This window comes from Petromyzon marinus, chromosome 80, assembly GCF_048934315.1.
Source record: "Petromyzon marinus isolate PM22_M1 ecotype Great Lakes invasive population chromosome 80, UKy_Petmar_22M1.pri1.0, whole genome shotgun sequence".
NCBI lineage: Eukaryota > Metazoa > Chordata > Hyperoartia > Petromyzontiformes > Petromyzontidae > Petromyzon > Petromyzon marinus.
In genome coordinates, this window is record NC_133746.1 from 6,502,231 (window position 1) to 6,529,907 (window position 27,677).

At 45.0% G+C, this 27,677-nt stretch overlaps 1 protein-coding gene across 2 annotated transcripts in view; it reads left to right on the forward strand.

Moving 5' to 3' along the window:
* LOC116958628 (receptor-type tyrosine-protein phosphatase beta-like) overlaps window positions 1-17,993 on the forward strand; it is a 42,818-nt gene extending 24,825 nt beyond the window's left edge. For both annotated transcript variants that reach the window (XM_076057207.1, XM_076057208.1), the window contains 10 exons: window positions 208-468; window positions 710-970; window positions 2,033-2,377; window positions 3,257-3,406; window positions 4,121-4,328; window positions 7,637-7,743; window positions 9,573-9,669; window positions 12,805-12,843; window positions 14,379-14,507; window positions 15,685-17,993. In XM_076057207.1, the coding sequence (XP_075913322.1) occupies window positions 208-468; window positions 710-970; window positions 2,033-2,377; window positions 3,257-3,406; window positions 4,121-4,328; window positions 7,637-7,743; window positions 9,573-9,669; window positions 12,805-12,843; window positions 14,379-14,507; window positions 15,685-15,805 (1,718 nt within the window). In that variant the 3' untranslated portion in view covers window positions 15,806-17,993. The remainder of the gene's footprint in view (window positions 1-207; window positions 469-709; window positions 971-2,032; window positions 2,378-3,256; window positions 3,407-4,120; window positions 4,329-7,636; window positions 7,744-9,572; window positions 9,670-12,804; window positions 12,844-14,378; window positions 14,508-15,684) is intronic.
* Window positions 17,994-27,677: the final 9,684 nt, after the last annotated feature.

The following is a 27,677-nucleotide window of genomic DNA, read 5'->3' on the forward strand; positions in this document are numbered from 1 at the left end:
TTAATATTGACAGTAATCTCTGTATGCTACTATATATCACAAGTACATTGCATATAATTCACGTTGTATTACTTTAGTATTGAAAAGTTCCACCACCACATGATGCTGCCATTGTTTGCTTTTGTTCTTTCACATTATTCGCTTTAATAATTGTTAAATAACTAAAACATGTCATTAAAATGTCTTGCTTGCATGTGGCCATTTCAGTGTCAAGTTACATCGTTTTAACCATCATGAGGAAGACTACCACGACCATGACAGTCTCAGGAACGACGTATCTCCCAGACTCGTTCTCCTACTGGGCCTACTTGAGAGAGACTGCGAGTGGAAACTTGGTTACAACATTCCAGATTTACTCAAACGTGACAACATTTACTGGCTTGGTTCCAGGAAGGAACTACTCTGTGTCTGTGTGGGCTTCCGATGGGTCTGTCTCATATTGGTCAGATGTGGTAATGGACAGAACTTGTAAGTTCCGTTGTGGTCAACTGTTCAGACTATATTAATATTGACAGTAATCTCTGTATGCTACTATATATCACAAGTGCATCGCATATATTACACGTTGTATTACTTTAGTATTCAAAGCGTTTCACCACCACATGATGCTGCCATTGTTTCTAATTGGTATTTCTCATCATTTGCTTCAACCATTGTAAAATAACTAAAACATGCCATTAAATGTCTTGCTTGCATGTGGCCATTTCAGTGTCAAGTGACATCGTTTTAACCATCACTAGCAAGACTACCACGACCATTACAGTATCAGGAACAACTTATCTCCCAGACTCGTTCTCCTACTGGGCCTACTTGAGAGAGACTGTGAGTGGAAGCTTGGTTACAAGATTCTCGATTTACACAACCACGGCAACATTTACTGGCCTGGTTCCTGGAATGAACTACTCCATGTCTGTGGAGGCTACCAATGGGTCCTTCTCAATTTGGTCAGATGTGGTCATGAGCAGAACTTGTAAGTACCTATACATCTGTTGATCAGACTATATTAATTTATACAGTAATGTGTGTATGTTACTATATATCATAAGTGCATTGCGTATAATACACATTGCATTACTTAATTTGGTATTGAAAACGTTTCACCACCATGTATTGCTCCCATTGTCCCTGCATTTAAAATAGACATACACTATTCACATTGGTCACGTTGACAGGCCAGCATTCTCTTTTGCTATAAGTAGGCCAAAAAAACGTGGAAGGATGTGATTTGGGCTGATTTATAGTAGGCAGACGTAATCCTTTAACCTTATAATAATTTGATATGTATTTACACTGCTAAAGCGCCTTGCACCTGGAGGTCAGAAGGCGTTGTACAAAACACACACACGTGCAGGCCCAACCCAATACAATCCAACCTCAAACTAAAAAGATTCAAGAAATAGAACATTTCCTTTAAAAATAAGTGCCTCTTAAGGCACGAATTGAATAAAGCTATGGAGTCAGCATAGTGAACATCCATGGGATGTGAACTCCACGGACCTGGGGGCCACGTGAGATTAGGCCCAGTTATCCATCATCATAGAGAAGTGACCTCGGTAGACAACGAACACTATTTTTATTGTACCAGGTAAGGCCCACTGAGCTATGTAGCTCTTTTCAGAAGCGGCCTGGCGATCATAAATGATAGCAAAAACGAAGTGGCGGCTTATCATCATCTGAAACTTTAGCAGCCAAATACTCTAAACGCATTACTTTTAAATCTGGAGAGAAAAACCAGAAGACCCGGAAACGAGGAGAAGAGGTGGTCTGGTAAGCACGCACACCGAGGGTAATCGGGCTCAATGTTGGCACGCCTGTATTGCCAATAGAGTCGACAATTTTAGGCGCCAACCGTGTCTCACATGCACGCACATGCTCAAAACCGAGCCCCTGCAATGTCAGTTTTTTGTGCCACTGTTTTGAATTAAATGGGTTTGATTAATGGTCATTGGTAATATCAGCAGTGAGTTACATCTTCACCAATCCTGCATCCCCTCCCCCCCAACTACCCCATTCACCAACTTTTTTCCCCCAGATCCAGCATCTGTCAAATACTTTTCTTGCTTCCCGTATTCCACGGAGAATATTTCCTGCAGTTGGTCTCTCCCCGACGGTGTATGGAGCATGCTGCTTCTGCAAGTGATCAAAGGCAGTGATTGTTTGCAGGTCGTAGGCATCTTCAATGACGGTTTACCAGTCATAACCATATATCCTTCAAATGAAAAAATTATGGAGCCTCCGGGAAATGGAAGAACAAATGTAACATTTGCTATGCTTGGACGTCTGAAGCCGAACACTGAATACTTAGTCAATATCACCACCTTCTCAGGAGATCTGCCCAGTCAAACTCTACAAGGAAAAGCACAGACCGACATAAGCGGTGAGTTCATCCATTTCTATTGGCACATGAGTGGTTGTGATTGTTGAGTTTTTAACCAAATGTGTGAGCAAATCAATCTGTCTCCCCTTCATAAATGTGTGCAATGCCTTTTGGAGACAATCGGGTGGTCTGGTCTGGTAGCAGGGGGTCCATGTCCAGGAACCCATCCACCAACAGCAACATGTATCAGTAATTTTAATTTCTTAACCGTTTCCTAACTTTATGACATTCCAGTAACAATCTTTTTGTGCGAGGTATTTTTATAAAGAGTTCAAAGTTGTCATCGTACACACCCAACAACTTAAGTTTAGTACTGGGCATCACCTTACTCAACTGTACCTCAAATGGCCACCTGGTTAAGTGTTTAAACATCAGAATTTGTATTTTTCCTGCACCTCCGATTTAGCATGATTGGCTAAGTGCGGTGCACAAAAAGTTCACCTTACGTAGAGCACTGGAGAGGGAAAAAAGTGGCTGGTTCTGGGAGTAGCCTTATCAACTACCTTGTGAGCGGTGCCATCCTTTAAATGGCTGCTCATTAAGAGCACTTGCCCTGACGTCTGGCTGTTCAATAACGGCTACGATGGATTTTTGTTTAAGCCTCACTTGTTAGGTTGGAGCAGTGGACACCGTATTGAGGGTGCTGCGCTATGAATAGAGCGACTCCCCCCATGCATTTTCTGGATATGGTAAATATCAGTATCTGAACTGTTGCTAGTTCCTCCAGCCCCTGCTTCGCTATCCCACACTGACCAGCATGGAAAAGTATGGTCAAGTAATGTCCATGCCTTCATCCAGTAGTGGATTAACAAATGGCTCTAAATTACAAGAGTCTGTGCCTTGTGCTTATTTCCAAAACTGCCATGTTCATGTGGGTAGCTCCTCCACCCGTTCTGGAGACGGTGAACATCACGATGGTGCAGAACCAGGTGACACCGAGCAGCCTAACCATCTCCTTCAACTGCAGCTGGTTCCAGAACACAAACGGCGACCTCAAGTACTACACGGTCATCGTCAAGCAGTCCGAGGGTAACGCAATGGACGTGCCATGAATACTGTTCGATCAATTAATTCATGCACAACTAAAATGATAGTTAACTTTCTTAGGGAATGAAATGCGACATTAGAGTGCTTGCTAAGTATGCGAGAAATAAGTGGCATCAATAACTGCATCTTCCACAAATACCATTTTTTTTTTATTCAGGCCTTGGTAGCTATGCATGTCTGTAATCCCCAACAGTGGAGGCGAGGGTTGCTGAATCACTCTATGTAGTGAAACGCCCTACCCATTAACTTCGTTATCCCATACCCTCGCTGGCCAGGAGAAGGCATCTGTATGGAACGATCTTGCCCTACGTGCGTTTTCTCTGGGAACTCTGGTTTCCTCCTGGATGTAAACACTCATTAATTGACCGATGACACCTTTATATACAGAGGACTGTAGAGCTAAACTTCAGTGGTAGAAGGGGGGAGTCTGGGTCTGAATTTAAAGCCAGCTCACTTACTGGCTGCTGCTTTTCCATCTTGCACCTCTATGAGTCATTCTCCATCTTCGAGTTGAAATTGTTACAGTTATCGAAACTGAAGTATATACACATTTTTTATATGAAGTGCAAATATTCACGTGCAATTTAGTTCCGCGTTTGCCGAGTGTACCATTGAGGATTCATTTTGGAAACTTTACGTGCAACTTTTAATGAATGAATGTAAAAAAGGAATCCACCAATGAATGGATTCACACAGGAACCAGCAGCGAGAGTCCAGAGAAGAGGTGGCCTCTGAGCACGTACTCGGAATATGCGAGCGGCATCACGAACGTGTACCAGGTGGACGATCGTGTCTACCCCTCCGAGTGCTCCAACCCCAAATCCGTCGTCAGTGTCCAAATTGGTACCGGCAGAACGAGTGGCAGCTTCTCCGATGGCCCCTTGAAGCAAAACACTGCCTACAGGTACGGTCCCCCGTCTGCGTGAGTTTTTTGTGAGCTTATTTCAACGAATTAAAACCCTGCTGAAATGTCTTCTTTGGTTCTTTCGGTAAAGTCACGTAGAATGAGAATAAAATAATAAAATAACACGATGAAATTCTCACGACGTTTCGGCCACAACGCAAGCGGCCGTCTTCAGGTGAAAGGTACAGAACTGTCGGGACGACAGAGCTTCAATGAACGAAGTTAAGATTCGTAGCGACTTTTAAAGTGAGTCACCTTGACAAAGGGGTTTACATATCAAATAGCAGAGGAATTAGCTCGTGACTGGTCACAGGAATGGCTATGTTAAAGTCAAAACCTACACATCCACAGAGGCAACTTTTAATTTAGCATTGAAATAGCTAAGGGATTAGCTTGTGCAAATAGCTGAGGGATTAGCTTGTGACTGGTCACATAAATGGCGATGTTAAAGTCAAAACCTACACATCCACAGAGGCAACTAGTAATTTAGCATTGAAATAGCTAAGGGATTAGCTTGTGACTGGTCACAGAAATAGATGTTAAAGTAAAGGCCTACACATCCACAAGTGAGGCACCTTGACAAAGGGGGTTTACATATCAAATAGCTGAGGGATTAGCTTGTGACTGGTCACGGAAATGGCTATGTTAAAGTCAAAACCTACACATCCACAGAGGCAACTAGTAATTTAGCATTGAAATAGCTAAGGGATTAGCTTGTGACTGGTCACAGAAATAGATGTTAAAGTAAAGGCCTACACATCCACAGAGCTTCAATGAACGCTGTTAAGATTCGTAGCGACTTTAAGCTGGCTGGGAGAAGTGAGGCCCTTGACAAAAGGGGGTTTGCATATCAAATAGCTGAGGGGTTAGCTTGTGACTTGGTCACGGAAATGGCTATGTTTAAGTCAAAACCTACACATCCACAGAGGCAACTAGTAATTAGCATTGAAATAGCTAAGGGATTAGCTTGTGACTGGTCACAGAAATAGATGTTAAAGTCAAAGCCTACACATCCACAGAGGCACCTCGTACATGGACGCCAAAGGGGGCTGCAACAACTCAACTGTCATACAGTAAACCGATGTGAAAAACCTAATTCTAAATTACATCAATATAATAAATGTACTCTATATATTCTTCAATAAGCTGAGCTATTAACATTAACTGGGTATACACTACACTATATAATGAATACCATATAGTAAACCAATAAAACTAAAATATAAACTACCTCAATGTTAAATTTTGATTTAAAGCTTTCGTGACTGCAGTAATTCATATTCTTAGTTTTTTCGGTAAAGTCACGTTGAAGAGAAACAACAAAATAACAAAATATGTATAAAACAATAAAAAATTCTCACGACGTTTCAACCATAACTCAAACGGTCATCATCAGGTGTGTAGGTTTGCATAAATTTATTTTTAAAACGGCACATTTATTTATATAAAAAAGAATACCTCAATGTTATATCACAATGCTATATGGTGAAAAAACGGGTGGATTCTTACCTTCCACTTCAGCAACCACGGACAGGTACGAGCCCCGTTCAGACGGACGAGTCCATCCATGGTTGGAGCGGAGGAGGAAGGAGGGGAGAAACAGCTGCGAGGCGCTGTTATACTCCATGTTATAAACCATACCATTAACCGTGGTGTGAGAGGTATTAAGAGTCAGTGCCAGCGAAAGAGCTGCGGTCTGAAGGTCCTCGTAAAATACAATTAATTAAGAACCGAAATGGTTTAAAACATCTTTCCAATGGTTACTAAGCCAGAATCCATCTTCTCGGTTGAAATTGTCTCTGTGTTTGTATATGTGGATGGCCTCATGAACGAATCTCTCATGTTAGCCGGTTGGTTTGCAAAGAACCTCTGTCTTGGAGAAGTCAATGTCATGACATTGACTGCAGCTCTTTCGCTGGCACTGACTCTTAATACCTCTCACACCACGGTTAATGGTATGGTTTATAACATGGAGTATAACAGCGCCTCGCAGCTGTTTCTCCCCTCCTTCCTCCTCCGCTCCAACCATGGATGGACTCGTCCGTCTGAACGGGGCTCGTAGCTGTCCATATAACATTGTGATATAACGTTGAGGTAGTTTATATTTTAGTTTTTATTGGTTTACTATATGGTATTCATATAGTGCAGTGTATACCCAGTTAGTGTTAATAGCTCAGCTTATTGAAGACTATATTGAGTACATTTATTATATTGATGTAATTTAGAATTAGGTTTTTCACATCGGTTTACTGTATGACAGTTGAGTTGTTGCAGCCCCCTTTGGCGTCCATGTACGAGGTGCCTCTGTGGATGTGTAGGCTTTGACTTTAACATCTATTTCTGTAACCAGTCACAAGCTAATCCCTTAGTTATTTCAATGCTAAATTACTAGTTGCCTCTGTGGATGTGTAGGTTTTGACTTTAACATAGCCATTTCCATGACCAGTCACAAGCTAATCCCTCAGCTATTTGATATGCAAACCCCCTTTTGTCAAGGGCCTCACTTCTCCCAACCAGCTTAAAGCCGCTACGAATCTTAACAGCGTTCATTGAAGCTCTGTGGATGTGTAGGCCTTTACTTTAACATCTATTTCTGTGACCAGTCACAAGCTAATCCCTTAGCTATTTCAATGCTAAATTACTAGTTGCCTCTGTGGATGTGTAGGTTTTGACTTTAACATAGCCATTCCTGTGACCAGTCACAAGCTAATCCCTCAGCTATTTGATATGTAAACCCCTTTGTCAAGGTGCCTCACTTTAAAAGTCGCTACGAATCTTAACATCGTTCATTGAAGCTCTGTCGTCCCGACAGGTCTGTAGCTTTCACCTGAAGATGGCCGCTTGCGTTGTGGCCGAAACGTCATGAGAATTGTATTGTGTTTTTTTATTATTTTATTCTCATTCTACGTGCCTTTACCGAAAGAACCAAAGAAGATGAATCCTTGCAGTCACCTGCTGAAATGTTTACACGGTGTCCCCGTAAGGAGGGTAACATTACGTGGTTGCAAGAGGAGAGGCCTTCATAGGCCTATGTAGAACACGTTGGTAAACTGGAGGTGAAACCCGTGCAGTTTTCCTCTGTCTGCCACGCTGCTCTAATGCTAAAAAATGCACCTAGCGTGGCACAAGTGCCATGTTGTAAAGTTGCAATGAAAAGAGATATAACAGGAATATTCGGGAGGTATGAACCCTTATATCACCTCTCGCATACAAAGCCGATGGATGCATATTTCCACACTCATCAGTTGCCTAAACTCCTGCCCCCATTCTCTTGTTGTTCTTCCACCTTGCCTATTGTCACCATTCAGGATCAGTTTCCGCGTCTACACGTACCTCCCAAACGCACGCTCTGTCCGCGCCATCTACACGGACACACGCTTCTCTCTACCACTCATGACAGTGGGTGGCATCGGGAGTAAGTATTCCCAATTACTTCCATTTAGCATAAGAGCATATCCAATCATCTCGTCACATGTGTATGTATGTTGAACTTATTTTCCACCCTACATAGCCAATTGTGCTAATTGGAGGTGCGGGGAAAGGACAACAAACTAAACAGAAACATTTGTTCCAAAGAAATTAGTTTTGAATATTGATGATTTTAAAGTGCATAGGTTCAGTGACTTTCTAATATCAGAAGAAAAATCGTTACAGACGGCCATACAAGCGCATCTGAAAGTGCCGCATGATGCGCTGGTCATCATTGTTCGATGGCTAGCCAAAGGCCGCTGCTACAGTGAGAATGACCGGAGTTTGCGTGATGGTTTATGCTTCATGATGAGATCAGTAAGATATCACTGTTAATTTGTGGTAAGTGCTTTGTATGAAATCTAGACGTGAAGTCAATGGTGCTAGGAAAACTCAGTTTAGACCATCTTACATCTTCACTACAAACCAGTCACAATTGTACAGTCTCCAGCAAATAAAATGCCATTGGATTAAATTTAATATGCTCGTGGCTAAAGGCTTGCCAACGCTGTCTTGACCACATTTCACCACACGTGGGAGATGCGTGGCCACGTTTCACCACACTGGTTAATGCACGTTGGTGAACGGGGGTAGAGGACAGGACCGGTTCAGACATCAGTCACCCCTGACATGAACTGTAATCGGGAATTCAACTCTGATAATCAGGTTCATTGAGCACTGCACTCATCAGTACGCACAACAAAAAGTGCGTGTAAAATATTGACCATTTACAATGTGCATTGTTATATGAAAATATTTCATCGAAACTCTGTTATTTATTGCTTGGGCCAACACGGTCCCAGTTCCAGAAAGGCTGTTGCCAGTGTTCCGAAGCATAAAAAAACTGAGACAATTGAGGAGTGGGCATGGATGCCAGACAATGAGGGGTAAGCAGCAGGGTCAGTGTCTGAGAGAGCAGAGCGCCACTTACTGTGTGGGCCACGAAAATGGTTATGTGAGGCCATATACAAGTGGGTGCTGACAGAGGTAGAGGATGAAGCAGAAATTAATTAGAAAGGATGACTGCTTAATGAGCAGGGGTAAATTTGTTCAAGTGAAGGGGCTGGGGCGAGAGAAGAGAGTAGGTGGGTGAGTCAGGACCAGGTAGAGTAGGTCGGTGAGTCCGGACCAGGTAGAGTAGGTGGGTGAGTCCGGACCAGGTAGAGTAGGTGGGTGAGTCAGGACCAGGTAGAGTAAGTGGGTGAGTCAGGGCCAGGTAAAGTAGGTGGGTTAGTCAGGGGCAGGTAGAGTAAGTGGGTGAGTCAGGACCAGGTAGAGTAGGTGGGTGAATCAGGACCAGGTTGAGTAGGTGGTTGAGTCAGGAGCAGGGTTCGGGTTTATGCCGACGACTGGGTTACCCGAGGTGGTGGCACCGCACGCTGGAGGATCAGGAATAATAATAGTACTTTCGCGACCAATAGTGTTCATAAAGGGATTTTTTTCCTAGTTAGATCGCGTAAATATGAATGTCGTTAAATCCGCCACCACCCGACACAGCCAATTAGTAAGGTTCGACGAATCTGGCCATCGCAAAACGTTGTACTCGAATTGTAAATGTTGTGGATTTTTTCTTCAACACACAACTGCTTACTGCTGAACTAGTAACTGATTGGCACGTTTTGTTGACGTGACAAAGCTTACTAATTGGCTGTGTCGGGTTAAACGACATTAATATTTACGCAATCTAACCCACATTTTTTTTTCAATATCTCGAGTCTATTCGGTATCGACACAGCCCGCTGATGCCGCCCGTCTCCCCTTTCCATTCCCTATCAGGCTCGGGAAGCATCATTGGCCCTGTGGTGGGAGGTGTGCTGGGAGCGTTGGTGATCATTGCTGGAGGGGTCTTACTCTACGTACGCCGGGAGCGACTGTACGTTCTGAGCGCACACACACAGCACAGCACAGCTGCCAACTTCACATTCACTGCGATGTCAACTTTGGTCACAGGTGTATATGAACAACCCGTCGTGAATTGACTTATGGATGAAGATCTATCCACAACGCACGGGTTGTGGGGTTATTTGCCAATCCTTCAAGACCCTGATCAGTGTATCTTAACTCACGCAGCCTCATTGTAAAACGCCAACTCTGCTTTCCTAAATGAAGTGATTCATTAAGTTTTGGTTTTGATGTGTCTTTCCCCACAGTGCTATTTTGATAGTGCTATCGTTTTCTTTGGTTCTTTCGGTAAAGTCACGTAGAATGAGAATAAAATAATAAATTGATAAAATAAAATAACACAATAATATTCTCACGACGTTTCGGCCACAACACAAGCGGCCTTCATCAGGTGAAGGGACGAGACTGTCTGGTAGGACAGCGCTGGAGTGAAAGAGCCACGTTCAGATCACGACCTTTAAGCTGTGTGAGAAGAAACAAAGCGCCTTGACAAAGCAATTAGCATAGAATTTAGCATTGAAATGGCTGAGTGATTAGCTTGTGACTGGTCACAGAAATAGCTATGTTAAAAGTTAAAGCATACACATCCGCAGAGGCACCCCTTGATAAAGGAATTAGCATAGAATTTAGCATTGAAATAGCTAAGTTAAAGTATACACATCCGCAGAGCACCCCTTGACAAAGGAATTAGCATAGAATTTAGCATTGAAATAGCTGAGTCATTAGCTTGTAACTGGTCACAGAAATAGCTACGTTAAAGTCAGAGCATACACATTCACCGAGGCACTTAGTACAAATCAAACAGGAGAATTTAGCATTGAAATAACTAGGCGAATTTAGCATTGAAATAACTGAGTGATTAGCTAGTGACTGGTCACAGAAATGACTATGTTAAAGTCAAGGCCTACACATCTGAGCTATTCACAGTACTATATAGTGAACCAATAAAAAACTAAAATATAAATTACCTTAATGTTATCAATAAACTATATTCTCCAATCAGCTAAGCTACGAACAATAAGTCGTTATATATCACAATGCTATATGGCGAAAAAATGGGTGGATTCTTACCCTCAACTTTAGCACCACGGATAGCTACGGGCCCGTTCAGACGGACGAGTTCATCCATGGTCGGAACAGAGGAGGGGGAGAGAGACAGCTGCGAGGCGCTATTATACTCCATGTTGTAAACCATACCATTAACCGTGGTGTGAGAGGTATTAAGAGTCAATGCTGGCGAAAGAGCTGCGGTCTGAAGGTCATCGTAAAATACAATTAATTAAGAACAGAAATGGTTTAAAACATCTTTCCAATGGTTACTAAGCCAGAATCCATCTTCTCGGTTGAAATTATCTCTGTGCTTGTATATGTGAATGGCCTCATGAACGAATCTCTCATGGTAGCCGGTTGGTTTGCAAAGAACCTCCGTCTTGGAGAGGTCAATGTCATGTGAGCCCACTGAATTATAACAGTGATCTGCCACGGCAGAGGAGTTCGTCCTACCGTGTTTCAAGTCTGCTTTATGTTCGCGGATGCGGTCCGAGATATGTCGTTTGGTTTCTCCAATGTAGCTACTACCACAGAGGCACTTTAGTTTGTAAACGCCCGGGTACTGTATGTCTGGAACAGCATCTTTTACAGATGGAACTAAATCACGGATTTTATGTACTGTGTTGAATCGGACCTGGATCTTGTGTTTATTCAGGATTTTGGAGATCTTTTAGTGACCCCTGCAATGTAGGGTAAGGTGATGGTTTTGAGTGGCTCCACAAAGGATCCTTCTTCATGACTGGAGTGATGGCTTTGCGGATTGTGTAGTCTTAGTAACCATTAGCCCTGAGAGCCTGGTGTACGTGCTTGAGTTCACTGGTAATGTGTTCCTGGTCGGAAATGCATTGGGCTCTATGGTATAGAGTCTTGATGAGGGAGTTCTTCTGGGATGGATGGTGGTGGGAATCCGGTTTCAAGTAAGCATCTGTATGGGTAGCTTTCCTGTAGACAGAGTGGCTCATTGAACCATCATGTCTCCTTTTAATTCACGTTTCCTTTACCGAAAAAACCAAAGAAGATGAATCCTTGCAGTCACGAAAGCTTTAAATCGAAATGTAGTGCTATCGTTGTTTCGTCATGAGGCGAAACAACGATGGCAGAGTAGTGCATCACCCCGTGTTAGACAACGGTCTGCGAGAAACAGATATCACACAACTACGTCAAATATTCCTTAAAGTTATGTCTGAGTCAGTCAGTCTGCGGGAAACAGATATCACACAACTACGTCCAATATTCCTTAAAGTTATGTCTGAGTCAGTCACACTCCGGTCATCCTTGCAGCAGCAGCGGCTTTTGGCTGCTCATTGAACAAATACGGTCACTGCATCGCGTGCTTTCGTATGCACTTCTGCGCCCGTCTCGAACGCTCTTCCATCCGGTATTAGGAATCCACTGGAGCTTGGGACTTTTAAATGATCTCGATTAACAAACTAATTTCTTAAAATTATTTTTGTGTTTAGTTTCGTGTCCTTCCCCTGCACCTCTGATTAGCGTGGCTGCCCCCTACTGTATACAGTCATACAGTAGGGGGCTGCAGATTCCTACTCACCCAGCTACGGAATAGGCAATATTCACCACATGGCATTCAAACCTATTGTTTTAATACTTTTTGTGATACTGCATTGGCAGTAATTCATAAGCATAGATAACAAAAACTAAACGCATTTGTTAATACCACTGCTTTAACAGGAAATACACTAGATGACGTTTTGGATAATGGTCCTTCTTTATCTATGTGTTTTAAATAAACTCCATTGCCAGAAATATAATCTAGTATATATTCACTTTCAGGAAAGTTTATGACTGAGTTTGTAATTGTCAGAGCTGGAATTTCTAAAAAGTGCAGAAGCAAATTCATGTTGTCCGGTTTTTGTGCAGTCATTGGTAACTGGGTTGAGCCCAGTTTTAAATACAGGCATCTGCCCAGATTAAACGCCAGGAACTCAGTTGGTTCGTATACCTATCACTGCTTCTGTCTGTCCATTCATCTGTGTGTCTGTCCACCTAGTAGTCTCCCTATTGGTTAAATGTTCCCAACATCTCCCTCTTTCTACAGGAACTGTTTCAAGAGACCCGATTCCATACAGAAAACTAGGTAAGTATTAATTATTCATATCTGTTTGTCTCATCGACTCATCTAGCTCCTCTTCACCAGTCCCCCTCAGGTCTCAGATCTGGAGATGCAAATATTCTCTGCATTCCAAGGACGAGGCTTTGGTTGACTTGTGACCACGCGTTTTCCCCTGTAGCCCTCAGACTATGGAACTCTCTTCCACAAGATATCAGGACCTGTGGACATTTTTAAAGCATATATTAAAACATTCATATTTATTTACGTAAATATGATAATAAAACATATTCATGTTTTTATAGCACCATGGCGGCGAGATGTTAACTACCTTGCCTGGTATGCAGTAGGTCGTGGTTTCGATCCAGGCCCTGACGCCAGTATATTTGGAGTTGACATGCTCTGCCCATGGTGGCATGGATTTTTCTCCAGGCCCTCTGGTTTTTCCCCGCCAATTTGGAAACATGCGTTTACACTTGAATATTTGGCTGCTATACATCCCCCCCTGATACGTTACTTTGTTGAGTTATCATTCGTGGCCAGGTCACTTCTGAAAAATAGCTACATTGCTCAGTGGGCCTTACCTTGTAAAATAAAAAGCATATACGCTTCCATTTATTCAATTATATTGTACACATTAATTTATAAAAGGGATTGAAGCATTTTTTTCAAGCGTTAATGAGAGTTTGCTTCTGTGTCTTGTATAGCATTTGAGATTATCGACATATATTATAATAACCAGTGTCTTACAGTACAAAACTAATTCTGTTTGATTCGTGCGCATATACAGTACACTGAATATATCAATAATGCTCAGCATGGTTTGATGTCACTTAGGCAGCTCGCAGTGACCTGCAGTAATCAAATAGTGGTGGTGAAGTTATATTTTGTTTGCTTTTATAACTATTTCTAGCATTAGCAGTGGCATTATTCACGTGTTGGTGTCTTAGTATCTGCATGCACTGGTTGTCTCTTCGACGAATCGTATGTGCTCACCACTGAGAATCTCCCGCTTTTGTATGTATGTACACATATTTAACCTGTTTCATACCGTACGTATTCAACGGTGCTCATCGGAGGTGCTGGGGGAGCAGAAACTAAACACAAAACGCAGTTATAAGGAAATTAGTTTACAATCTAGTTTTTAAAAAGTGCATGGCTCCAGTGGTATCCTCATGAAATGGCAATTTTTAAACATCAATTTTGGAAACACTACAATGGGCTAAAACAAGTAAATTATGTAAATCACAGTTGGAGGCCAGGAGCTTCCATTGATGCGAACTGTCTATTTGTAGACACGTCTCGACAGAGAAGAACACGATTCAAGTATTTATTTCTGAAGTTAATAATTAAGTAATTATATTGCTAATCGGAAAAGTACAAACATTAAAACTCAACGGGCATGGAGTGATAAGCGAAGTGGTTCGTGCGGTTGCGTTTTGAGGCGGGCAACATCAGTTGTAGCTACATTTCCTATAAAAGTACTTTTTGCACATTGCCTGCATGTTGGAATTAAAAAAAATTGCTCAGCAATATATTGTAATGTCATTTCATTTTTATAGCACAAGAAAATGGGATGATCTCCCGGCTATACCAAGTGGCATGAAAAATGATGTTTGTGATGCAAGTCATAAGGCCTACAATGAATACGTGAATTGTGACGACTGCATTTATGAAGATCTGGATAATGGGTACGTGGAAAAGTCACAATTACATACAATTGACACATAATTTGCTCTTACTGTAGGTAATACAATTTTACACGAGTGAAAATCATGCTTACCATGGGTGTAAGTGAAGTGTCTAGTTCATGCAATGAACAATTATATGGGTAACACTTTATTTTTGTTAGAAACATTTGCACTGTACAATTAAAATTTTAAACAAAAATTACTTTAAGATCCAATCAAAATGTGACTTGATGTTACTCGTATCACATTCTCATCCAGGCTTAGTCGATTGAAAAATAAAAATCGAATTCAACTTAATATATTAGCAGGACTTTTATATTTGACTCTTCCAGAATGCAAAAAAAAACCACAAATGAAAAACATGACGTTACTTTTTAAGTTAACAGACCTTCAAAACGTCCATACATTGTAGAACTATTTTATAAGTTGAGCTTTTTATATGTCCTGATATAAGAGCCCAAAAGAGCATGAGTTTGAGGACCATTTATGAGATTTTAAGTTTTAAAAAGTTATTGTAATATTTTTAGTAGTATATATGGCGTTGGTTCGACTATATTTGTATCGGAATTCGATCGCAACCCAAGCGGTCTTGATCAGGCGGAGAGAAAAGAGGGGGCAAGCCTCCAAATGCAACTGCTTATCAGGGCTTTCAAAGTGAGCAAAGCTGTGCGGCCTAAACAGCATGGGTGGGGCAGCCAGCGCCAATGTAGGAGCAAAGCACCACAAGTACAAGTACAGCGAGTGCGTTAGACAATGGGGGGAGGGAGGGGGCAGAGACGGGGGGAGAGAGAGGGAGGAGAGAGAGGGGGTAGAGATATAGGTGGAGTTGAGGGCGAGGGCCCAGTCCAACTGTGTTAGACAATGGGGGGAGGGAGGGGGTAGAGACAGGGGTGGAGCTGAAGCCGAGGGCGCAGTCCAAGTGTGTTAGACAGGTGACTGCCTTGATAAAAATCACGGGCGCTTGTTAAAATAATTCGCATAAAAATAAAATGTCCCGATTGTTTAGATTTTGTATGCATGTTATTATTAATATATTGTTATTTTCAGCTTGCTATTTCGCTTAGATTGAGTGTATCTATACTTGTGAGTGGCGCTTTATAAAAATAGAGATACATAGTTATTGTTACATGTGTGTTGGATCATCGTGCTTAAACTTTTTCTTTTCATCTTATTCAAGTAAACCCCAAGAGGAGCACCACTCAGGTACACCGTCGAAGACAGAAGATGATGCCAAGACCATGGCCAGTTCCGATCCCACCTACCTCGCCCCCGACAATACATACGTCAATGTGAAATAGCCAATAAAGTCACTCTCCACCTCCTGTTCGATATAAAAAAACGGCTCCTCTACTGAGTTTCAAAACATGAACCACACCTTTCCTGTGCTGGGTTCACATCAAAGTAAATTTTACCTCGTACTGAAGGTTCATTCATTCGTACCAGGTACAAATTTATCAGGTGTGATATTGTTATAATGCCACCAGCGGGCAGACATTGCACTTTTTCGAGAACAAATATTTCTCTTGCAAAAACTGCTCTGCCTTTTTGCAGCTGAGCTTATAGATCTGTGATTGTATAGGGTATCTGTACTTGTCTAAGGTACCGATGTTAAGTGTAATGGTCTCAGTGGAAATCTATAGATGTCCTCTTCGAATGGTTGAAGTAGTTTAGCCAGATTGTGTCAGATGTAGTGGGTTGTACTGCTCTGATGATGCCTCCCTCCTTCGTATTCGTGAATTGGGCATTGAGATGTCATACCTTCTGTGGTCTACTCTGGGTAACCACATGGCACACTACCGGAGAGTTTTTATTTTCAAATGTGCTTTAAGTAACCGCATTTGCCATGGTTTGTGTGGATTCGATTTGGGGTTGTGCCCATAATTTTCGTGGACGATTAAAACCATGGATCGTCTGCATCGGGTCTTGATTCTAACACATTGGGCGATATAAATATATATGTATTACTTACCTACATAGTCTATACGGGGGTGAATATATAGAGCGTGTTAATCTGTTGCTATTCTTTGTTAAGATTATCGGTTTCATGTCAGACTTATTTGTGGCTACGTGGTGACGCCTGACTCATGGACACAGGATGTGAGGATCAGTAATAATTATAAAACTTGCCAGTAATCGATCATTTTTCACAATCACGAGAAATTATGAACCCAAATCCTCTACAAATTTTGCGTTCAAGTTAATACATTTCACCCATTGGATGTGTAATGGTACTCTTTTAACATCAATGGTGTGCCAAGGTGGGAAGATGTTAACTACCTTGCCTGGTATACAGGAGGTCATGGGTTCGATCCCGACCCTGACGCCTGCTGTATATTTAGAGCTTGCGTGTTGTCTCCGAGGTCATGTAGATTTTTCTCCGAGTCCTCCGATTTTGCCTTCCACATTTAGAATCGACATCACACATTTAGAGTATTTGGCTGCTATAAATGTCCAAATGATAAGCCATTACGTTGAGCTATCAATTGTGATAACCAGATCGCTTCTAAAAAAATGTTATATAGCTCAGTGGGCCTTGTCTGGTAAAATAAAAAAATAAAATAGTTTAGTTTAAGGATCACCATGTACTTTATTTGTATTTACCATGTAATCAATATGTATCCACAATATAATACAGCTGGATTAAAGTTAAACTGTAGGTTTAGTTCTATAAAATGTTCAAGTAAAGGGAAGTAAATTAAACACCTTGATCTTATACACGTGAATTTTTACCATTAAAATTGTGACTTAATGTCTACATTTTATACTTCTTTATGACAGGTATTTGTCTATAATCAGGAGTATCTGCTTTCATGTCTTCATAAACTTTATTGACACCCGCATCAATTTCCTTTTTTTCACAAAAAAAACACTTCCTCATGAGACATGCAAGGACGAATTCTAGAGCTCATTTTCTGTGAGTTTTAGCTGGTATCAAATTGTTGTTAATCAGAAAATTCACTCTAGGAGGCCGCTATAAACAGTGCATGATACGCAGTTTGATACCATCTTAGAAATCCAGGAAACCCTTTCCTCTACACATTTTTTTAATTAAAAAAATCTATCGCGCAAAGTATATTTAAACACTCGACAATGTTAATCACATTTACATTCGCAATACTTCCTGTTTAATGATTGGGTTTATGTAGGGTGACATGAGATGAAAGGAGGGAGTGTCGTATTACATAATCGGAAAATCTATACTACAGGAGCAAACCGATAAGGTATAAGGCTCTTTTTCACAGACGTCCAATAGTGGGCGGGTAAGAATGTTAAAACAAGCAATACAAAACCACGATAAGAGTGCAAAGTATTAGGAAAAAAAAACTGTAAACCAAACTACAGTTTTCCCATGTGCCTTTGAGTTTGCAGATCGCAGAATTTTTTAAAGCAGTCATCTGTTATTATTTTACGATTACCTCCATGGAATAATCAGTGCTCGTTATCCTTGAACTAATTTCAAATAAAGTGTATCAGAATCAGAATCAGAAAGGGTTTTATTCGCCATGTAAGTATAACCTACCGCAAAACTATTGTAAGAAAATTGTGTTTTTTATATAGTCCATTTAGTGTAAAAAGCACTTGCTCATACAAAACACACCGATACATCAAACACGTGCACGTGTATACACGGTACAATATAAACGTGGTGAGTTGTGGACTATGATGAAGACTATAATTGGCTTTACAATTTCTGGCAGTAAGACGGGTGTCAAAATGTTCAAACACCAAATAGACACATGTTGCAAGGCATCAAGTCGTGCATTAACCACACATACTTGTGGCAAAACATACAAACATGCTCTAATAATAACATATGCTTTTTCTTTGAGACGGTGAGGGAAGCCAGGAGGGGGAGAGCAGTGACTGAGTCCCAGAGCGGCCAGGAGCACCTTGGAGACCTACCTGGAAAAAAAACTCTTGAACTTGGTAGAGCGCTACTGCTCACTTTTGACTGATAAAAAGACTATAAGGCTTTAGCTACACTCGATTGCTGCACTTCTTTTCAGCCACTTGAGCAGTGGCGGGCCGTGTATTTTACACCTTGGCCTTCAGTGCTATCCTCCTGCAGTTGCAGTGAGGGAAAAAAGTATTTGATCCCCTGCTGATTTTGTACGTTTGCCCACTGACGAAGAAATGATCAGTCTATAATTTTAATGGACGTTTATTTAAACAGTGAAAGACAGAATAACAACAGAAAATTTCAGAAAAACGCATGTCAAAAATGTTACAAATTTATTTGCATTTTAATGAGGGAAATAAGTATTTGACCCCTCTGCAAAGCATGACTTAGTACTTGGTGGCAAAACCCTTGTTGGCAATCACAGAGGTCAGACGTTTCCTGTAGTTGGCCACCAGGTTTGCACATATCTCAGGAGGGATTTTGTCCCACTCCTCTTTGCAGATCTTCTCCAAGTCATTAAGGTTTCGAGGCTGACGTTTGGCAACTCGAACCTTCAGCTCCCTAAACAGATGTTCTATGGGATTAAGGTCTGGAGACTGGCTAGGCCACTCCAGGGCCTTAATGTGCTTCTTCTTGAGCCACTCCTTTGTTGCCTTGGCCGTGTGTTTTGGGTCTTGTCATGCTGGAATACCCATCCACGACCAATTTTCAATGCCCTGGCTGAGGGAAGGAGGTCTCCACCACTCACCCATGTCGTGGTCTACCAGTGTCACTCCACCACTCACCCGTATCCTGGTCTACCAGTCTCACTCCACCACTCACCCGTGCCCTGGTCTACCAGCCTCACTCCACACTCACCCATGCCCTGGTCTACCAGTGTCACTCCACCACTCACTCGTGCCCTGGTCTACCAGTCTCACTCCACCACTCACCCATGCCCTGATCTACCAGTCTCACTCCACACTCACCTGTGCCCTGGTCTACCAGTGTCACTCCACCACTCACCCGTGCCCTGGTCTACCAGTCTCACTCCACCACTCACCCATGCCCTGATCTACCAGTCTCACTCCACACTCACCTGTGCCGTGATCTACCATTTTCACTCCACACTCACCTGTGTCGTGATCTACCAGTCTCACTCCACCACTCACCCGTGCCGTGGTCTACCAGGCTTACTCCACACTCAACCGTGCCGTGGTCGACCAGTCTCACTCCACACTCACCTGTGCCGTGATCTACCATTTTGACTCCACACTCACCTGTGCCGTGATCTACCAGTCTCACTCCACCACTCACCCATGCCGTGGTCTACCAGTCTCACTCCACACTCACCTGTGCCGTGGTCTACCAGTCTCACTCCACACTCAACCCTGCCGTGGTCTACCAGTCTCACTCCACACTCACCCGTGCCGTGATCTACCAGTCTCACTCCACACTCAACCCTGCCGTGGTCTACCAGTCTCACTCCACCACTCACCCATGCCGTGGTCTACCAGTCTCACTCCACACTCACCCGTGCCGTGGTCTACCAGGCTTACTCCACACTCACCCGTGCCGTAGTCAACCAGTCTCACTTCACCACTCACCCGTGCCGTGCTCTACCTGTGGCACATTAGGAATGGACCACTCTTTTAATTATTTTCTGGTGCAGCAAGCGAGTAAATGTGGTTTTATGAAAGTCCTTATGTGCTGTGCAGTATATCAATGCACGTGTGTACACCAGCATGCGATAACTCAATTGGGCCTGTGGGTGGCTGGCCGGGTTATTGATTAACCGGACTTGTACACCAGTCACGTGGTTAATGGCGACTCGGTTGAGGATTACTGTGTGACACACGTGCTGTTGCATTCTACAGGTAAAGGACCCAAAGGTTGTTTTTGATCGTTCTAGACTTGTTCTAGACTTCCAGCTTGACTTTTAATTGTTAGTTTGTGATATATTCAATAGGATGATGACGTACTGTAGTTAATACTTGAAATAATCTAACCCTAATACTGTTTATTCTATAACCATGCCCATGCACCGAGAGTATCACTACTTGCAATGCTATTGAGATTATAACACATGTACAGTAGTAAGTTGTATAATGGTAACAAGTATAGTACGTGTTCTGTACACATACAGTACCGATAATGCGTGTAAGATACCGATATAAGTGGATGTTATAGATAGACATACAGCTTAGGATTAAAGTAATATTCGAAAAGTGCAGTGCTAAGGTAATTGTCAAAGACAAATATGGTTTATCAGTAGTATAATTGGGTGTAAGATAATCTGTTATTGATTAACCGGACGTACACCAGTCACGTGGTTAATGGCGACTCGGTTGAGGATTACTGTGTGACACACGTGCTGTTGCATTCTACAGGTAAAGGACCCAAAGGTTGTTTTTGATCGTTCTAGACTTGTTCTAGACTTCCAGCTTGACTTTTAATTGTTAGTTTGTGATATATTCAATAGGATGATGACGTACTGTAGTTAATACTTGAAATAATCTAACCCTAATACTGTTTATTCTATAACCATGCCCATGCACCGAGAGTATCACTACTTGCAATGCTATTGAGATTATAACACATGTACAGTAGTAAGTTGTATAATGGTAACAAGTATAGTACGTGTTCTGTACACATACAGTACCGATAATGCGTGTAAGATACCGATATAAGTGGATGTTATAGATAGACATACAGCTTAGGATTAAAGTAATATTCGAAAAGTGCAGTGCTAAGGTAATTGTCAAAGACAAATATGGTTTATCAGTAGTATAATTGGGTGTAAGATAATCTGTTATTGATTAACCGGACGTACACCAGTCACGTGGTTAATGGCGACTCGGTTGAGGATTGCTTTGTGTGACACGTGCTGTTGCATTTTACAGATTGACAATAAATGTGTTTGCCCTCGATTTGGAGATCCTGCCCACGTCCTTCATTTCGAGTGTGCAGCATACCAGTCTCACTCCACCACTCACCCGTGCCATGGTCTACCAGCCTCACTCCACACTCACCCATGCCGTGGTCTACCAGTCTCACTCCACCACTCACCCGTGCCGTGGTCTACCACTCTCACTCCACCACTCACCCATGCCGTGGTCCTCCAGTCTCACTCCACTCACCCGCGCCCTGCGCAGAGGGACCACCGCCAAGTAATTTGTATTGTGCACACAGCGATTTCCCTTCTATCAGGCCAGACCAGACACAGCCCGATATAACTACACCCCGTGCTCCAGAGCTCATAAAAAGGTGGGAAAAGTGTAGATTCGTCGTGGGCGCGAAGGGCCAACCTAGGTTGTGTTCACAACACCCCTGTGGAGAGATACAAAATACCCGTCCGCACTCGTGGATAAGGGTACATATAGGTACAAACACACATAGAGACACCCACCTAAAGTTATGGTCACACGGGTGCTTTCTACTCAACGAATCGGGGTGAACTATTAACTCCAGTGTGAGTTAAGGCAGAGTAGTTTCCTAGCTGAGGTGTGGAATCATGAGTCTTTGGCATACACTAGTGAACTCGGAGTACCCCTCAGGGGGGCTATGTTCTTGGCGAGTGTGGCTCAGGGCTACTCCTCCACCCCCAGCCCCCTCCCCACAACAACGCTTAGCTCCAAGATTTGGACCTGAAGTCGGCCTAAAAATCTGGTACCGAGAGCCAGGTCGAGGAATGCCGGACGGGGTGGGGCTACACCCAGTGCATGGGGGCGAGCTACTGCCAGTCGACCTCTAGCCACTAAGCTAGCAGCCCCTCTCCTCTCGGGGGAAGGGCTTTCCTCCCAGGTTAGAGAGGACACCGAGGGAGAGAGCGAGACACTCACCAGGTGCGTTCGCGTTGGGCCCGCGGCCCGGCCAGGCGGCATGGCAGAAACTTTCGCGATGATGGCAGAATCTAGCGATGATCACGCACGAGGGACTGCCCAACGCAGAGGCTACTCCCGGCCAGCTCTCGCCATGCCAGCAAGGCGTCGGTTTAGCCGCCCCCCTAATTTGCCCACACTGCTCGTGTAGACCTCACGTCGAGTGACACTGTCATACCGCCACACTTGAGCAGTGAATCAGGCCCTCCCCGATGCACTCAGGCGTGGTTGCCTCATACTCCGACAGTGGATCAGGCCTTCCTGGTGTGCTCTGATGTGCTCGCTCTACACTCCAGCAGTGGATCAGGCCTTCCTGCTGGTGCCACCTGTTTTTTTTATTCTCCTTCTTAGTGCTCTTTACTTGCCTTTTATACCACCCTCATTGAATTAATATGAAGGGGATCTGACCTGGATGCTTGTTGAATGAACCATGCCCATGCTCAAATAACATTTCCTCACATGCAAAGGCACGCTCCAACTCCCACTCTCACAAACACGCAAAACCAGTCATACCCCCACCAGACACATAAAGAGTGCAAACAATTATGTCGGGGATTGGGATTCTCTTTCACCTCATCACGTTGTGGCTCCCTTCATAATAAGAGACAATGATTTGTTTGTCTCTTTAAACTGTGTTTTTCCCTACTTTATCCTACTCGCGTAGTCCACTCCAATCTTGTCACGTACTTGTAATAGCCCTATGGTATTTGAGGTCCAGAATATACGGCGTCTCGATATACATAACATTTCCCTGCATATACAGTAGAACATCAATTATCCGGCAACTTCAGGAGAAAGGGGGTGCCGGATAAAAAAAAAAAACTCCAGATAATCACTGATCATTATTTAAAAATATAATATTTGCATAATCTTGAATAACATGTATTTAGGTGTTATGTTTTTATTGTTTAAATGTTTGCTATATGACATTGGCATAAATAATCAAAGACAAACAATATCCAGTAAAAATTTACATTAATTACTGTACTTACCACTTCAATCTCTAAGACTATGTACTACTGTGCTCGTGTGTTTGACGATCGACGGTCTGACGCGAACGCCGAATTATGTGCACTTGTGGTACCACAGCAATGGAGCAACTCTGCCAGTGATGCTATCTCCTCGTACCCCCCCACACGAACTCATGCACACCTCCTCTAAACACACACATGCACTCATGTAGGGTCTCGTGGGGGGGTCACCTGGAACTCTGGGTTTTTACCCGAGGGGTCCCTCTTGGGGACGTCCCATGGTTTCCCAGTGCCAGGCTGAATTGCACTACGACCCCGTGAATTAGCTTAAAGTTGTATGGGCACGACGAGCTCACGGAGCAAACCGCAGTGAAAACACACCCAGCACAGGTTATAGGGCCTTGGGGGAGCAAAGCTCCCAGCGAGCAATGCGCGAGAGGAGGTGGGAGGGCAAGTTCCTGGGTTGACTAAAGAAAAACATGACCCGGAGTATGAGGAGGAGGACGAGCGCACAGACGACGGGTGAAGGCGCGCCGGTGGCGCCACGCCAGGTAGGGGGCAGGGCATCGGTTTAAAATCGAAAGGTAGGCGCCCGATTGGCCGTGCAGGGTGACACTACGTGACCCTGGATTTCTGGACAAAGGGAGGGGAGAGAGAAAGCGTTAGTCAGTTCTCCTGCAGCCGGCCAGCTACCCGGTCGGACTCCCAGCCACTCGCAGTGTCTGAGCGACGTGGGCGAGTGCTGCTATGACTTGACCCCAGGCAGAGACCTCTCGGACCCTCGTCCCTCCGACTCCCACCGCGTCCATGATACGTCTGCGGGGTGAGAAGTAGCGTAAGGGTCCACCTAGGGATTGAATAGGTGAACGGGTGATGTACACGGATTCTGCTGGACACGAGGGCGGTGGCCTAACTCGTGAGCGCCACACACTGCAGCGTGCTCGGGATCGCGCGCTGCACACTGCAAGTGGAGCTGGGATGGGACTGCTGGGGAGGGTCACCCTTGAGGTCGGTCTCGGACACCAGGTGTGTACCCAGGAGTTCTATGTCTCGAGCGTGTTGTGCCATGAATGTATTGCAGGTACCGACTTTCTGGAAAAGTTGGGGCTCAACGTGCAGCCCCACCAGCGATGCACCACCATGGGAGCGGATTCCGTTCCTGGGACAAGAGCCGGGTCGTCCCCCATTGAGCCCGTGGCCACCATCCTGGCGTCGGCCATCACCGTCGGCCCCCTTGCAGAGATGCTGGTGCTAGTGGCAACACCCTCCACCGACCCCGCACACCGACCATCAGGTGAAGTAATGCTGACTCCTCACCCGGAGTTGGCGGCACGGTATGGGGTTGTGGGGTCCGCCACGCTGGTAAATGCAGATGGGGGCCGACTGTTAATGCGGGTATTTAATCCCCACAGTACCCCAGCAGCGCTGCGACGGCGCACCACGGTAGCTACAATACACCTCCTGCACGCATGCCACTCTAACAGCTAGGTGTGTTTGCATCTCTAGACTGGAGACCCATGCCACCCCGAGGACAACCAGGACCTGGCCTGGCGAGTTGGCCCGACTCCCAGAGCCGAGGTCGTCCCCCTGCTTGATGCGCTATACAGTATGTACCCTGGGCGGATTTACCCAAGGGGGAGGCCGATCAGCAACTCTGACCCATCGGTCTTCTGTAGTGACCCTTCCGCGCGGCCAATAGCTGTACACTGCATTCACCATCTCCACTTCCTGGCATGTAGGCCCCTGAGCTTCAGCATCTCCTGTCCAAGCCACCACCTTAGGCCATTGCCGTATGTTCTCGTGCCTGGCCATGCCCTCCATGGTCGCCACCACGGGAATCGCCACTGCAGGTGGCAGCTCCGACGCCCCCCGCTGCCCACCCCAAATGGCACCTACCGGCCACGCCATGCCCTCCATAGGCGAAATGGCTGCCGGCAACCACGTCGTCTCCGCCGCAGAAATCGCCACTGCAGATGGCAACTCTGGCAAGACCCGTGGCCCATTCCTCGATCCCCTGGATGGCAGGCGCAGATGCAGAGTGCTGCGTGACCAGCTGGCCAACAGTCACGAGGAGCAGGTCGAGACAGCAAAGCACCTTGTGCCACCCATCCACAGCTCGTGACTCCGGAGGATCGGCACTCCTCTCCCGCTGATCCGCAGTCACTGCTCCATCACCAGAAATTCCAGTGCCGCCTCGTTCAGCCATGGGTACGCTACCTGGCCCAGCGCCATCAACGTGCTGTGATAAGCGATGGACGTCTCTGCCTTCCCCCACTTTCACTGCCGGAACTTCCTCTGCATATTCGATGGGGGATTGAAAACAGCTGCCATTTCACCATACGCCTCTTGTAGCGTAGCCCTTCACTTCTCCGGCACAGCTCGGAACTACGCTAGGGCGTCGTTGTCAAGGGCGGTAGGCAGGGCTCTCAGTGTTTCCTCTTCCAACCATCCGATGGCTTGATACGCTGCCTCGAATCTTCGGGTGAAGGCTCCCCAGTCGCCTCCTGCTGCTACAAATTATTTTACAGGCATCATCCACCGTGGGCGGTCAGTTACTCTTTCTCACGCCTCCGGAGCTGTATGTTCTTCAGCCGCCATTTGGTTACCTCGCGAAATGACGGCCATCAGTTGAACGGTTTCCATTGAGGGGACTACCACCGTGGTCTCCGCCATTCCTCCTCTCGCCGCAGCTGCGGCAAGCTACACTGTGAGCTAAGAGCCCTGCTAATAGCCGGTCCAGCCATCCTGTTACCTCGTCCTATTCCTCGATTATTTGTTTCTGTCGGCCGGCCCCCCCTCTCCTCGTTAGCACCGCTGCACCCTCTTCACCAGTGGGGTTATTCACTGGGTCCCCACCAACTGGGGCTTGCTGCAAGGGGGTCTCTTTCCTTTTCCACGTTGTTGTCGGTGAGTTCTCCTTGCAACAATGCCATGGCACTGGTTGTAATTACGACTTGACACACTTCTCTTGAGATGGCACTTTATTGAAGACGCGTTTCCTTGACATCAGGCAGCCCCGAGTCTCCCGCACATCTCCCATATATACCAACTGAGACCACGTCCCCCTTCTCAATCATTCTCGCCGACTCTGGACGCTCGCTCCACTGGCAGATTCCACTGTTCTCTTCCATTACCTGACCTTGCTCCCTTCTCAAACATTCCCGTAGCCAGCAGTCCTTTCGCACTCACAACTATTACCCCTGTCATTACCCCCCGTGGCCACTAGTCCCTTCACACCGCATGCAGGCTCTATTGCCATTCCACATACAACATAGAATGCTCATGATCTTGTCAGATCTCAAAAGCAAAATACAAAGGTTAAGCCATGCGCGTTGATGGCTGGGAGGGGAGGAAGTTTGACCATATTGCACCATTCTGGTCAATGTGGGTTGTTGAAGGCGAGACATATAAAAGTACAACACAACAATGGATGTTGTTGCACTGGACTGTAGTCGGCTGGTCATCGCATAGTCTCACAGTACATAACGTATTGTATGCCACCTATGGTCACCCAAGTACGAGCACCTAGCCTTGCTCAAACCTTAGCTTCCGCGATCTGACACATTTTAAATGCGATTTGTTCAGAGGATTCAATATTAATTCATGGTTAATGAATCCTTCAACCACCTCCGATTAGCACGGTTGGCTACTTACGGCGAGAAATAAGTTTAATATATGTACGTGTACACATTAAATCTGGAATAATGAGGCTCGCCAGCCCTACGGTATCTACACTATGGCTACTTCACCTTCCTCCAGTTCTTGGGATGTCCGTGGAATATTTTCGTGTTCACACCAAAAACGGCCGTTTACCACGACCGGGGTAACATCTGCAATGCGGCGCTCAAGTGTTCTAAGACGATTGCCAGGGGCCATGGCACAAGTATTTTAAAGGGACCTGCCCTCCCCCCCATCTTCCCCCGTGTTCGTCACCTGGTACCTCAGCCACTATGGCCCTTGGGCCTCAGTGCAGGTGCACTGCTGCTGGCTACATCACTCACTGTCAGGTTAAATGGAACGTCCGTCCCCTTCCCCCGTCCCCTCAGTAGGAGTGGGCGACCATTTAGCCTCGAACTCCCCGCTCCCTACCCTTGAGCTTGTGGCTTAAATGCTCACGGTTCCCTCGAGGGCTAGGGAGGGTTGTTATGCCACCGCTTCCAGCAAGGAAGTTCATTGATTTTTCGCCAGGATGGTCTTTCTACTCTCCCCCCTCCTCCTCGGCCTCTTCTCCCCGGGCCCCCGCCGATCAGGTGATCGGCCCCCTCCGCACCAGCGCCCTCTCTGAGGGACATGGCTAAGTGGCTGGCTCATCACCGCCCGGAGTTATGCCACGCACTCCCCACGCACACCACCACTAATGCGGAGGTGGCTGCGTGCACGCGCGTGCCGGCGTAGCGCACGTCACTCACCACGGCTCTCGCTAAATATAGCCGTATGA